At 36.9% G+C, this 14739-nt stretch overlaps 1 protein-coding gene across 1 annotated transcript in view; it reads right to left on the reverse strand.

The window, feature by feature from the left end:
* Window positions 1–14739, reverse strand: part of LOC123232492 (vomeronasal type-2 receptor 26-like) — a 47549-nt gene that overhangs the window by 9149 nt on the left and 23661 nt on the right. Inside the window, exon 5 of the mRNA XM_044658943.1 lies at window positions 14353–14476. Within this exon, the coding sequence (XP_044514878.1) occupies window positions 14353–14476 (124 nt within the window). The remainder of the gene's footprint in view (window positions 1–14352; window positions 14477–14739) is intronic.

Here is a 14739-nt window from a genome sequence, read left to right on the forward strand (position 1 = left end):
ATTTGAGGGCAGTAAAGCTGACCACACAGTGGCAAATTCTGTGACTACAGAAGCTCCAGTGTAGCGAATGCCACCCCTCATAAAAAAAAGAACCATCAGTGAATAAGACTAAGTCAGGGTTGTCTAAAGGAATGTCCAGGAGATTATCTCAAGACTTTTCAGCCAAGGACACTAAAGATTCACAACTGTACAAAGGTTGTCCTGAAACTGGTAAATCTGGGACAAGGTGGCAGGATTTAGAGTTGTACAGAGTTTTAAGGTAATAATTTCATTGCCCAACAATGTTACCTCATATCTTGCAAGTCTTTGATCATAAAATGCCTGTGTACTATGCCTTAGCAACAATGCTTCGACTTCATGTGGGCACATTATTGTAACTGGGCATCCCAATACTAAATCAGCAGCTTCAGTTACTAATAAATCTGTGGCAGCTATACCTTTAATACATGGTGGTACTCCTGAAGCTACTGGGTCCAACTGGGCTGAATAGTAAGCAACTGAACATTGAAGAGGTCCTAAAATTTGAGTTAAAGCACCTGAAGCTACCTCTTTCTGTTCATGTATATGCAACGTAAATAGCTTTTTGTAATCTGGAATGCCTAGAACAAGGGCAGACAAGACAGTCTGTTTTAATTTTGTTAGAGCTGACATGTGTTCTGTCTCCAATTTAAGTGGTTGAGGGACTGAATTTTTTGTTAGTGCTATAAGGGGTTTAGTGATTTCCTCATAGCAAAGGATCCACTGTCTACAAAACCCAATTGCTCCTAAAGTTGCTGTCAACTGTTTCTTAGTATAGGAGGCACTCAGTTTTTGAATATTTTGATATGCTTAGGGGAAATGGAGCAGTCACCAACAGTTAAAATGAAACCTAAATATTCCACTTCAGAGAGACACCTTTGCCTTTGAGCCCTTGTGGCCTCTCTTCTTTAATTCTAAAAGAAGATGTTTGCAAAATTCTTGGCATACTGTGATATTTTTAAGCTAAGAGCAAATCATCTACAAATTGTATCAAACAGCTATTTTGAAATTTAACATTTTCTAAATCCTGATTTAGAATTTGCGAGAAAAATGTAGGAATGTCCATGAACCCTTGTGGTTACTGGGATCATGTCCCCTGGAAACCTTTCCAGGTGAAGGCAAATATATTCCTGGAATTCCCATGAATTGCTATTGAGAAGAAAGCTGAGCACAGATCCAAGACAGTAAAATATGTAGCTGTGGCTAAGAATAGAGGAGATAATTGTGGCTGGGCTTGAACCACAGGATGTCTCTTTATGGCATGATTATTTACAGCCCTTAAATCTTGTACAAATCTAAATGGGCAGATTTTCCATATGTACCTAATTTTAGCTTTTTTACAGGTAGAATGAGTGTATTATATTCAGATTTGCATGGTTTTCCTATTTGTTGCTCAATTAATGAACTTATTACTAGGGTAATTCCCTCAATTACCTGTTTTGATAAGGGATACTGAGGAATGGAAGGAGGTGGGCAACCTTTTGTTTTAATTTGTACAGGAATGGCTGATTTGAGTAGGCCTATATCAGAAGAAGATGTGGTCCAGAGAGATTCCAGTATATTGGCTGGTATTTCAATGATGAGAGGCTCCTTCACCTCCTGACTGTCTAAAAGAAGTACAACGATTTTTTAAAATTGTTTTAACCATTTATAAATATTCATTTTTAACATGGTTACATGATTCATGCTCCTACTTTCCCCTTCACCCCCCGCATTCTCCCCACCCATGGCTGATGCAAATTTCCACTGGTTTTAACATGTGTCATCGATCAAGATCTATTTCCAAATTGTTGTTAGTTGCATAGGTGTGGTAGTTTCTAGTCTACATCCCCAATCATGTCCACCTCAACCCATGCATTCAAGCACTTGTTTTTCTTTTATGTTTCCTCTCCTGCAGTCCTTCCTCTGAATGTGGGTAGTGTTCTTTACCATAAATCCCTCAGAACTTTCCTGTGACATTGCATTGCTGCTGGTACAGAAGTCCATTACATTTGATTTTACCATAGTATATCAGTCTCTGTGTACAGTGTTCTTCTGGCTCTGCTCCTTTTGCTCTGCATCAATTCCTGGAAGTATTCCCAGTTCACATGGAATTCCTCCAGTTGATTATTCCTTTGAGCACAAGAGTATTCCATCACCAGCATATATCATAGTTTCTTCAGTCATTCCCCAACTGAAGGACATACCCACATTTTCCAGTTTTTTTGCCACCACAAAAAGCACAGCTATAAATATTTTAGTACAGGTCTCTTTATCTATGATCTCTTTGGGGTACAACAATGGTATGGCTGGATCAAAGGGCAGGCATTCTTTTATAGCCCTTTGAGCATAGTTCCAAATTGCCAGCCAGAATGGTTGGATCAGTTCACAACTCCACCAGCAATGCATTAATGTCCCAATTTTGCCACATCCCCTCCAGCATTCATTACTCTCCCCTTCTTTCATTTTAGCCAACCTGCTAGGTGTGAAGTGATACCTCAGAGTTGTTTTGATTTGCATTTCTCTGATTATTAGAGATTTAGAATACTTTCTCATATGCTTATTGATAGTTTTGATTTCTTTACCTAAAAAGTGTCTATTCATGTCTCTTGCCCATTTATAAATTGGGGAAAGGATTGATTTTTTATACAATTGACTCCTTGTATATTACAATTTAACTTACAATTAATTACAATTTAACTCCTTGTATATTCGAGTAATTAGACCCCGTCAGAATTTTTTGTTATGAAGATTTTTTCACAATTTGTTGTTTCCCTTCTGACTTTGGCTGCATTATTTTTGTTTGTACAAAAGCTTTTTAATTTAATATAATCAAATTCATTTAATTTACATTTTGTAATTTTCTCTAACTTTTGCTTGGTTTCAAAATCTTTCCTTTCCCAGAGATCTGACAAGTATACTATTCTGTGTTCACTTAACTTATTTATATTTTCCCTATTTATATTCAAGTCATTCACCCATTCTGAATTTATCTTGTGTAGGGTGTGAGATGTTGATCTAAACCTAATCTCTCCCATATTGTTTTCCAAATTTCCCAGTAGTTTTTGTCAAATAGTAGATTCATGTCCCAAAAGTTGGGCTCTTTGGGTTTATTATACACTGTCTTGCTGATGTCATTTACCCCAAGTCTATTCCACTGATCCTCCCTTCTATCTCTTAGCCAGTACCATATTGTTTTGATGACTGCTGCTTTATAGTATAGTTTAATATCTGGTACTGCTAGGCCCCCTTCCTTCACATTTTTTTCATTATTTCCCTTGATATTCTTGAACTTTTGTTATTCCAAATGAAATTTGTTATAGTTTTTCCTAATTCAGTAAAGAAGTTTTTTGGTAGTTTGATAGGTATGGTGCTAAATACGTAATTAATTTGTGTAGAATGGTCATTTTTATTATGTTAGCTCTTCCTACCCATGAGCAATCAATGGTTTTCCAATTGTTTAGATCTAGTTTTACTTGTTTGGAAAGTGTTTTGTAGTTGTTTTCATAGAATTGCTGTGTTTGTTTTGGTAGATAGATTCCCAAGTATTTTATATTGTCTAGGGTGATTTTAAATGGTGTTTCTCTCTCTACCTCTTGCTGTTCTAATTAATATATTGGAAATATATAGAAATGCTGATGATTTATGTGCATTTATTTTGTATCCTGCAGCTATGCTAAAGTTGTTGATTATTTCTACAAGCTTCTTAGTTGATTCTCTGGGATTTTTTAAGTAGACCATCATATCATCTGCCAAGAGTGATAGCTTAGTCACCTCATTGCCATTTTGATACCTTCAATTTCTTTTTCTTCTCTACTTGCTACTGTTAGTGTTTCTAGTACTATGTTGAATAATAGAGGTGATAATGGGCATCCTTGTTTCACTCCTGATCTTATTGGGAAGGCTTCTAATTTATCCCCATTGCATATGATGCTTGTTGATGGTTTTAGGTATATACCGTTTATTATTTTTAGGAAAGGTCCTTCTATTCCTATACTTTTCAGTGTTTTTAATAGGAATGGATGCTGTATTTCGTCAAAGGCTTTTTCAGCATCTATTGAGATAATCATGTGATTTTTGTTTGTTAGACTATTGATATGGTCAATTACGTGGATGGTTTTCCTAATGTTGAACCAACCTTGCATTCCTGGTATAAATCCCACCTGATCATGGTGGATGATCTTCTTGATTACTTGCTGCAGTCTCTTTTTTAGTATTCTATTTAGGATTTTTACATCTATGTTCATTAGGGAGATTGGTCTACAGTTTTCTTTCTCTGTTTTTGATCTACCTGGCTTTGGAATCAGTACCATATTTGTGTCATGAAAGGAATTTGGTAGGACTCCTTCTTTGCTTATCATATCAAATAATTTGTATAGTATTGGGATTAGTTGCTCTTTGAATGTCTGATAGAATTCACTTGTGAATCCATCAGGCCCTGGTGATTTTTTCTTAGGGAGTTCTTTGATGGCTTGTTCAATTTCTTTTTCTGATATGGGATTATTTAGGTATTCTATTTCTTCTGCTGCTAATCTAGGCAATTTATATTTTTGTAAGTATTCATCCATATGTCCTAGATTGTTATATTTATTGCCATATAATTGGGCAAAATAGTTTTTAATGATTGCCTTAATTTCCCCTTCAATAGAGTTGAGGTCTCCCTTTTCATCTTTCATACTGTCAATTTGGTTTTCTTCTTTCCTTTTTTTTCATTAGATTGACCAGTACTTTGTCTATTTTATCTGTTTTTTCAAAATAGCAGCTTCTAGTCTTATTTATTAAATCAATAGTTCTTTTACTTTCAATTTTATTAATTTCTCCCTTAATTTTTAGTATTTCTAATTTAGTTTTCATCTGGGGATTTTTAATTTGCTCACTTTCTAATTTTTTAAGTTGCATGCTCAATTCAGTAGTCTCTGCCCTCCCTAATTTGTTAATATATGCGCTCAAGGATATAAATTTCCCCCTGAATACTGCCTTGGCTGTATCCCACAGAGTTTGGTAGGATGTCTCAACATTGTCATTCTCTTCAATGAAATTGTTGATTGTTTTTATGATTTCTTCTTTGACTAACTGGTTTTGGAAAATCATATTATTTAATTTCCAATTAGTTTTTGATTTGCCTGTCCAGGTACCCTTACTAATTATTATTTTTATTGCTTTATGATCTGATAAGGTTACATTTATTATTTCTGCTCTTTTGCATTTGTTTGCAATGTTTCTATGCCCTATTACATGGTCAATCTTTGTGAATGTACCATGTGTAGCTGAAAAGAAGGTGTATTCCTTTTTTCCCTATTTGTTTTTCTCCACATATCTATTAAATCTAATTTTTCGAGGACTTCATTCACCTTTCCTACCTCTTTCTTATTTATATTTTTGTTTGATTTATCTATATCCAAAAAAGGAATATTTAGATCTCCCACTATTATGGTTTTACTATCTATTTCCTTCTTGAGCTCTGCCAGTTTCTCCTTTATGAATTTGGATGCTATGCCACTTCGTGGGTACATATTGAGCAGTGTTATTTCCTCAATGTCTATACTGCCTTTAATCAGGATGTAATGACCTTCCCTGTCTTTTTAAATCATATCTATTTTTACTTTGTCTTTGTCAGAAATCATAACAGCCACTCCTGCCTTCTTTTTCTCATTTGATGCCCCAAAGATTTTGCTCAAGCCCTTAACCTTAAACTTGTGTATGTCTACTCGCCTCATATGTGTTTCTTGTAGACAACATATGGTAGGATTTTGGTTTCTAATCCACTCTGCTATTTGCTTCCGTTTTATGAGAGAGTTCATCCCATTCACATTCAGAGTTATAATTATCAGTTGTGCATTCGCTGACATTTTTGTATCTTCCCCTAGTTCTACCCCTTCTTCTTACAATATTTCCTTTTAAACCAGTGGTTTGTTTTAAGCCAGTAACCCTTATCCCCTCCCTTGATTAACTTCTTTTCCTACCCCCTCCCTTATTATTCCCCTCTTTTTATTTTTAAAGGCCTAATGAATTCCCTCGCCCTTCTTCTCCCCTCCCTTTTTTGACCTCCCCACCCCCCTGCTCTCCTTGGTTTATCCCTTCTGACTTTCTTAGTAGGGTTAGATAGAGTTTTATATCCCAATGGATAATATAGCTACCCTTCCCTCTCAGGGTTAATTACACTTAGAGTAAGGTTTAAATATTACCTCTTAATGCTCTCTTCCTCTCCTTCTTATAATAGTATTAATCTCTTCCCCTTCCCATGCCCTTTTTGTGTGTAATAGAATATCCTATTTTTCTTATTCAATCAAGTTTCTCTTGGTGTCCCCTACTATTCCCTGTTAATTGGAATTTGGTAAATGCCATTTAAAAGTATATATATATATTTTCTATGGACACGTGGGGACCTTAAAAACTACATTTCCTGTGGTCCAACGGGTTTCCTGTTTTGGATTATGTATGCAAGGTGAGGGACAGCTTTAAATAGGGGGAAGTGACTTTGAAGTGGTCTCTTTAGCTACCTGAGCTCGGGAAGGTACAAAAGGTAAAAATGGCTAAGGCAGGAGTTTTGAATTTTTACAAGTGCGTGGTTTAATGATTTTATCTCTATTAGCATGGCTTCAATTAAAATACTAATTTATATTATTATATCACTATTTATCATTTTTAATCATAACATTGATGGCAACCATACGGAGTTTGTATTAAGAAATCTCAATTTTCCAGATAGCCTTTCAGAAACGATAGCCATGCCTGCTTTTTGGCCATCTTGCTCAGCTTTTTCGGCAATTTTTAAAAAAGGAAAGTGGCGTTGCTCACCATACTTTTGCTAAAAGCAACAGCACGTTTTTGCCTCAGGTGGGACTGGGCCAGCCAGTCCAGCCCAAACCACCTTGGGAGGTCAGGCCAGCCAATTCTGGCTTCAGGCTTTAAAACCAAAATGCTGAGTCCAGCCAGTTTGCCTCTACCGCAGCTTCTGACTACCGACTTCTGGACTTTATCCCTGCTGGGCCCACCAGTACAGACCTTTCTGCTGTACCACAAGCCTGCCAGAGTCCCAGTGCCTGTGATCTCTGCACCTTTTCCTGACTCATTGGAGCAGACTTTCTGGTGCTGCTAGTCCTGTTCTGAGCCCAGAACCCAGAGCCCCAACAGCGATAACCCGTAACCCCTGGCTACTGCTTTTGCCGAGATCTTCGGAGACTTCTGCTGCTACTGCTTAGGATTTGGTATTGTTCCCCCCTACCCCCCAGCCTCTTGGTAATGGCCTGCATTCTTGCCTTTCCAGGTGTTTCTCTAAAGACCTAATTTAGGCACCCCCCACCCCCGTAAGCTCTACAGGTGGGTAGTTCCTACAAAACTGACCTAAGCTTTTTTCTAGCCCCGAGCCCAGGATTCCATGTGAGCATGCTAGTATTTACGCTTCAAACAGGAAGTAAATGACAAGCTTTTTTTTGCAATTATTAAACTCAAACTCAGGGAAGAAGATTCACCCTCATACCTGCTCAGAACTTTGAACTTTAAAAAAATAACCCCTTAAACTCAGCAGAACTCAATTAAAAGAACCTTAAATTGAACCAGGGGTAGACTTTTAAACCTTGGAACTGAATGAGTTTTATTTCTGTGTTTTAAGAGACTGTATCTTACTGTATTTTGCTAATTAGTTTTGTAAATTAATCTTGCTTATTTCATTGATTTTCCTGTTGCACTGAACCATTTTAAGCTAATGAAGTTTCTGCTTATGATTTTATTATATTTCCTAATTTACTTAAAGCTTACTGTATCAAAAATGCCGCAGTTACAACATCTTATAGGAGCACATGTCTTTTAAAATTTATTCTGTCTTGGTAATTATAAAGAACCTTGGAAGTTTCCATGCTTTGAGAATTAACTTGTAATTTTACAAGATTTTTTTAACTTTTACTTTAAATCCTTAAAAATTGTTGTCTTAAAGGATAAAGCTTTTATATATTTTATTATAAGAGAAATTATTGCCTTAAATGGGTAGAAGTATTTCCTACCCAGGATTTTTTTAAAACAGGAAGCCAAGGAGCTCCTGCATATTCTTATCTGAGGATGATTCAGAACAGAAGGTTTCTTTTTTTAAATATCAGATTTTGTTATGGAAGCAATAACAGAATTTGTTGAGAAACTCTTAGCCAAGGTTTACAAGTTGTAACAAGTATATGATTTTAAACATCATTGTTTATTGTTTTAAAATGTGCTATTGGAAATAATGGTACTCTATTTGAATGTGCATTGTGAATCTGCTATTTGTAAGATCCATTTACACTCACAGAATGAAAATCTCATTTTTGGGTAACAAAACCCTTCTAGTTCTAAGCTATATATATATTTTTGATTTTTAAAAACATTTTTTTATGAGAGCAATTGATTTTTCTTTTTTCTCATCTTGTACTGGAAGTACATATATAATCATTATTTACCCTTTTTCTGATTCTACAGTGATATAAGCTTAATGCAAATACCTGAGCCTGAGATTGAGAATATGGTTCTGTGATTAAATGCCTCTCTGATTCCAGAAGGGAACATAAAGCCTTTAATTAGTGCTAAAGAAAGTACATGGTCAGAGACTTGACTGACTAAAATCTGCATGGATTGCAGGAGTTCTATGCCAATACTTTAGGGCTTGGAAATTGGGGTTTGAGTCCTGGAGTCCCAGTCTTTTCTAAAACTTTAGAGGACGTGGGTCCCCTCGACTAAAATTCCTAGGCCAGCACCTAAGATTGGTAATTTATTTGGCTCACTTCCCTGAAAAGTTGATGGTAAATCAGATCAGAGAGAGCCATTTTCCTTAAGTCCTGGTCCTGAATGGGTTATAGCAAACTTCTTAAATCATTTTCCTTGGGCCTTGATTCAAAGGCCTGTTTATTTCCCCTACATTTTTTTTTTTGCAAATTTTACATTTCAATCACAAGTTGATTTTTTCTTTTTTTCTTGAATTTTATTCTTTTTATTTTGCCAATTAATTTCATACAACCCCCATGACTCAGCCACTCATCCTTAGCTGACCTGAGGTACCCTTTTCAAGGAAAAAAGATGTGTTTAGAATTTTCCCCAGGGGGATATATGTCAAGTTTTTTTAAAATTTGATAATGTAAAAATATATTTAACCCTTTTAGGGGTAATTTCAGGGGGAATTGTATAATTCTTAGAAGAAAATGTATGTTTTGTAATCTATAATGTAAAGTTTAAATTCTTTTGAGAATAATTTCAGAATAAGGATCTTGCCATCTCCCCAGAATCCAGACTACAAACCTGTTTGGTGAAGACACCATGAAGATGCCTGAAAAACCTTCACTGTACCATGAAGACCAAAATTTGAACCTTGGCGTGCAGTTAATTGAATTATGGGGAGTTGGAATTGAGTTGTATATATTGTTTTAATTGTACACTAATATACCAATAGAGGACTGCCCCCAAATTGGTTTTTTGTCAATACAGCTAGTTTTATCCATTTGTTTATCCATTTCCTTTATTCCCCAAATTCCTGATTTTTTAGAAGTTGTCTATGTTTACAGGTCCAGCAAAGAAAAAAGACCAACTTTTTTTTTTTGCCAGACTTCAGGGGGAAATGTTAATTGGAATTTGGTAAATGCCATTTAAAAGTATATATATATTTTCTATGGACACGTGGGGACCTTAAAAACTACATTTCCTGTGGTCCAATGGGTTTCCTGTTTTTGATTATGTATGCAAGGTGAGGGACAGCTTTAAATAGGGGGAAGTGACTTTGAAGTGGTCTCTTTAGCTACCTGAGCTCAGGAAGGTACAAAAGGTAAAAATGGCTAAGGCAGGAGTTTTGAATTTTTACAAGTGTGTGGTCTAATGATTTTATCTCTATCAGTATGGCTTTAATTAAAATACTAATTTATATTATTATATCACTTTTTATCATTTTTAATCATAACATCCTCCCCCTTTTCCACCCTCTATATCATCTTAGACCATTTAGTATTCCAACCTCTTCCTTTGAATTATTCTTCTGATTATTATAATAGTGAATACTATAATAGTGAATAGAGTTCACTACAGAGAATTATACATAGCATTTCTCCACATAGGAATACAGATAATTAGATCTTATTGAAGCCCTTAAAGAGGCAAATTTTAAAAAATATCAGTTTTCTTTCTTTCCCCTTTGTTTCTTATTTACTTTTCATTTTTCTCTTGATTTTTGTGGTTGGATATCAAACTTTCCATTTAGTCCTGGTCTTTTCTGTGCAAATACTTGGAAATCTTCTATCTTGTTGAAAGCTCATACTTTCCTCTGGAAGTATATAGTCGGTTTTGATTGGTAGTTGATCCATGGTTGAAGACCAAGTTCTCTTGCCTTTCTGAATATCATATTCCAAGCCTTGCGGTCTTTTAGCATAGAGGCTGCCAGATACTGTGTGATCCTGATTGGTGCTCCTTGATATCTGAATTGTCTTTTTCTGGCTTCTTGTAAAATTTTTTCTTTTACTTGGAAGCTCTTGAATTTGGCTATTATATTCCTGACAGTTGCCTTTTCTGGGTCTAGTATAGAGGGTGATCTATGGATCCTTTCAATGTCTATATTGCCCTCTTGTTGTAGAACTTCAGGGCAATTTTGTTGAATAATTTCTTTTAGTATGGAGTCCAAATTTCTATTAATTTCTGCTTTTTCAGGAAGACCAATGATTCTCAGATTGTCTCTTCTAGACCAGTTTTCTTGGTTTGTCACTTTCTAATTGAGATATTTCATGTTTTCTTCTATTTTATCAGTCTTTTGTCTTTGTTTTATTTGTTCTTGCTATCTTGAGAGATCATTGGCTTCTAGTTGCTGAATTCTAGCCTTTAGGGACTGGTTTTCAGCTATAATCTTTTGGTTTTCCTTTTCAATCTGGTCATTTTTGGTGGTGAATTTGCTTATCAGTTCATTTGATTTCTGAGCCTCACTTTCCAATTGCAAAATTCTGCCTTTTAAACTGTTATTTTCTTGCCTGATTTCCTTTTGAGCTATTTCCCATTTCTCTAGCTGAATCTTTTCCAACTTTCTCGTCATCTCAGATTTGAACTCTTCAAGTGCTTGTGACCAGTTTTCATTATTTTGAGAGGGTCTGGATGTAATTGCTTGTTTGTTCTCCTCTTCTGTTTGCTCTGTTGTCTGGATTTTCTCTGTGTAAAAGTTGTCGAGTGTTAAAGATTTCTTCTTCTTCTTGTTAATCTTTCTCTTCTGGGCTTCCTGATTCTGGGTTGCCATTTTAAGCCCAGCCCCTTCTCAGCTTTATCCTCACGCTCAGGGTCTGTCTGCACTCTTTAGGCTCCTGAGGTCTCAGGTCTGGTTATTCTCAAGGTTAAGCCTCCTGGTGGTCCCCTTTGCTTGATCCTCTGCTGGAGGCTCCTTTACAAGTCTCAGGGCGCTGCTTCCACGGTCATATAACCATCTGCACTGGTTCCCCACTCAAGGTTTCAGAGCCTTTGCTCGCGCCTGCATCCACTTCCACCCATGCCTGTGCTCAGTGTCAGCACTCAAAATCCACCCGGGTTCTTTAGCCTTTTGGGGTCTTAAGTCTTGCTGCTCTCAGGATCAGGCCCTGGAGCTGACAATGACTCAATGGGTGCCCCAAACTTATTCTACTTCTTTTGCACTGGCTTTGGCACTGTAGGGTGTGTGTGTGTGTGGGGGGGGTTGCTCAGCACGCGATTTAGTGAGAGCTGTTTCACCCCTTTATAGCATGGAAATGGCCGTATTCCACATACCTTCCATGCTGCGCCCTGTTGTGGGATCCCTCCATTCGTCTGGATTTGTTTTTATGTCCCCTTGAGGAGTCCTGTATATTTCGGTTAGGAGAGGTTAAGTGCTGCTTTTTATTCTGCTGCCATCTTAACCCAGAACTCCAAAGTACAAGGATTTTAAGGATTTAAGAATTTAAGTATTCCTCAGGAAATTTTAGCATCATAGTACCATCTTGAGAGCATGCTATTGAGACTCTAAGTTTACATAAAAGATCTCTCCCTAACTAATATATAGGGAAAACAGGCATTAAACAAAACAATGTTCTACTAATAGGAATCCCACAGATATCATTCGAGGAAAAAGTTTTGGGACCTTTAGAGGTGCTCCTAATACTCCTACTACATTAAAGAGCCAATAGAATTGCATTCAGAATCTGGCTTACTCACCAAAAGTGATCTGGAAGCTCCAGTGTCTTAGAAGCAATCATAATACATGTTCCCAACTTTCAGGTTACATGAAGTTCATTATTATGGGGGTTAGGGGGGATGGACTTGGATAACTGATATTAAGATATTGAGGTCTGGGCAATCAAAAGTTTCACTCTCTGATTCCAGAATCCTTTTCCCCCTCTCACACCTTCATAACGATCCTTGGCCAGTTCTCTGGGGTTCCCCACACTGAAGGGGATTTCCACCCTGGGTATATCATGTGCAATCCTCATTTTGGATATATTGGTATGAGATAACATTTGCTTCATTTGGATTGTTTTTTCTATATTTGTTTCTATTGTAAGATTAAAATTAATATCCAATAACTCCAAGCGTTATATTTTATAAGGTTAATTAGTAATCACTTGAAGTAAAAGAAATAATAAAGAACAAAAGTAAAAACCTGAGTAAAGAAAAATTTCCTGACTACGTTTGCAGGAAGAGAGGGGGTAGGGTCACATAAAATCTTTATCTCCAAAACATAAGGAGGTAGTGTGAGAAGGGTGAGAAGGAACATGGGAAGCTGGGATTTAGAGTCCTGGGGAGTAGATTCCAGTTAAACAATCCCTCCTGTGATTCCATTGGGAAAGAAGCATGGTTAAGTAGAGGTGCTTTCAGTTCTTGATTTGATTAGCTAAAAATAGACAAGAGGAGAGTTAATCCTATCCTCACACCTTCATCTATACCAGTGGTTCCCAAACTTTTTTGGCCTATTGTCCCTTGTCCAGAAAAAATATTACTTAGGGCCCCTGGAAATTCATTTTTTTAAATTCAAATAGCAATTAATAGGAAAGATAAATGCACCTGTGGCCATCACCATCCCCCTGGATCACTGCAGCACCCACCAGGGGGTGGTGGCACCAACTTTGGGAATCACTGATCCACACCGTCTTCTAAAGAATTTATCGAATTAAAAACCTTAGACACTGAATATCAACATTTCCTTCTTGATATATAATTTGTATACGATCATTAATTTCATCCTGAAATGGATGGTGGATATCACCTAATAATTTCATTGTAGAGATAAATAAACTAAAGACCACAGAGTGATATAACTTACCCAAGGTCATACAGATGTAGCAGAGACATTATTTGAACGCTAGTCCTCTGACCCCATATTAACTTTGCTTTTCACTGAAGCACTTTGCCTTTCAAAGATCTTAGGTAACATAGCAAGGACATCTTATGACATCTAATCTAAACCTGTCAAATTATAACTATATGGAAATGGAAACCCATGGAAGGTACATTATACACAGGGTTACAAGCTACTAGGTATATGAAATATAATTTAACTTCAAGGTTTTCCTGACTCCAGGTCCAGTGCTCTATCCACTACACCACAATAGAGCAAATGTACTTTGAGGCGTATGGATGTCCAAGGAGGTCTAGCACCTCTGCTATGAAGGCTTTCAGAGCCTTTTTAGAATTCATTATCTACCTTTGATGTTCACCTGGCAGTCATCTCTTACTCGGGAGTCCAAGAAGTTGTAGCATGCACACTAGCAGATGGATTAAAACAGGCTGAGGTTTACTAATGGTTCATCAATGTACCAGTTAGTTTTAGGGGTGTTTACTCCAAATATGTAAATCATTCCTCTGTTAGAATGGGTGGATATAAATAATTTATTCCCATGATTATGAAGGTGGCAGAAGTAAGAGTTATGGAGTGCTTAGAACATCTGCTGATGTCATTAGTCCTCTTTTAAAAAGGACAAACAGCAACAACAATATTGTGGGGTAGCACTGTCTCAGAGGAACCAAGTGGAGATCCTACTTCTGTTTTTTACAGTTATCACCTTGGGCAAGTCATTTAGCCCTAAAAAGTCTCAGTAGTCACACCCCATTCTTTGGTTATTCCTTAATTAATCAAATGGGGGAGTTGAACTAGATGGCTACTGAGGTTCCTACATTTCTAGATCAATGACCTTACATATTAATCCAGCTGATGATCATCCCCCATGACATGATATGTAATACCTGAAAGAGAGCAAGTAAGTGAGAGTGACAAAGAGAAAACAGTCAGCCCCCACACCCTTGTGGCTACATATCTTGCTATTCTTTCATTGATGTTCCCATGAATTCCACATGACCTCAAGATCCAAATACCAGTTGTTTATGTTTTTAGTGACTTTGGTAGGAAAGGTCATTGCAAATACTTACTCATTTGATTGGAAATCTCCCCTTCTGGGCATGAAGAACAGTCAAAGCAGCAGACAGGTTCTCCCTCCCTTGGGGTTTTCCTGAATCCAGGGCCACAGCTATCACTGCATTCAGCTTGAGGAACCTGAACAGTAAAAAGAAAAGAAAATGCTTTGTAAAATTTAAATTAATATCTAATGTCTCCAAGAGTTATATTTTAAAAGTTTATTAATAATTACTTGAAGAGGCTTCCGGGTTAAGATGGCGGCAGAGTAAGAAGCAGCTCTTAACCTCTCCTGACCGAAACATACAAAACTCCTCAAGGGGACATAAAAACAAGTCCAGACGAACGGAGGAACCCCACAACAGGGCACAGCGTGGAAGGTACGTGGAATCGAGACATTTCCA

The sequence above is a fragment of the Gracilinanus agilis genome, chromosome 1 (assembly GCF_016433145.1).
Source record: "Gracilinanus agilis isolate LMUSP501 chromosome 1, AgileGrace, whole genome shotgun sequence".
In the NCBI taxonomy this organism is placed as follows: domain Eukaryota; kingdom Metazoa; phylum Chordata; class Mammalia; order Didelphimorphia; family Didelphidae; genus Gracilinanus; species Gracilinanus agilis.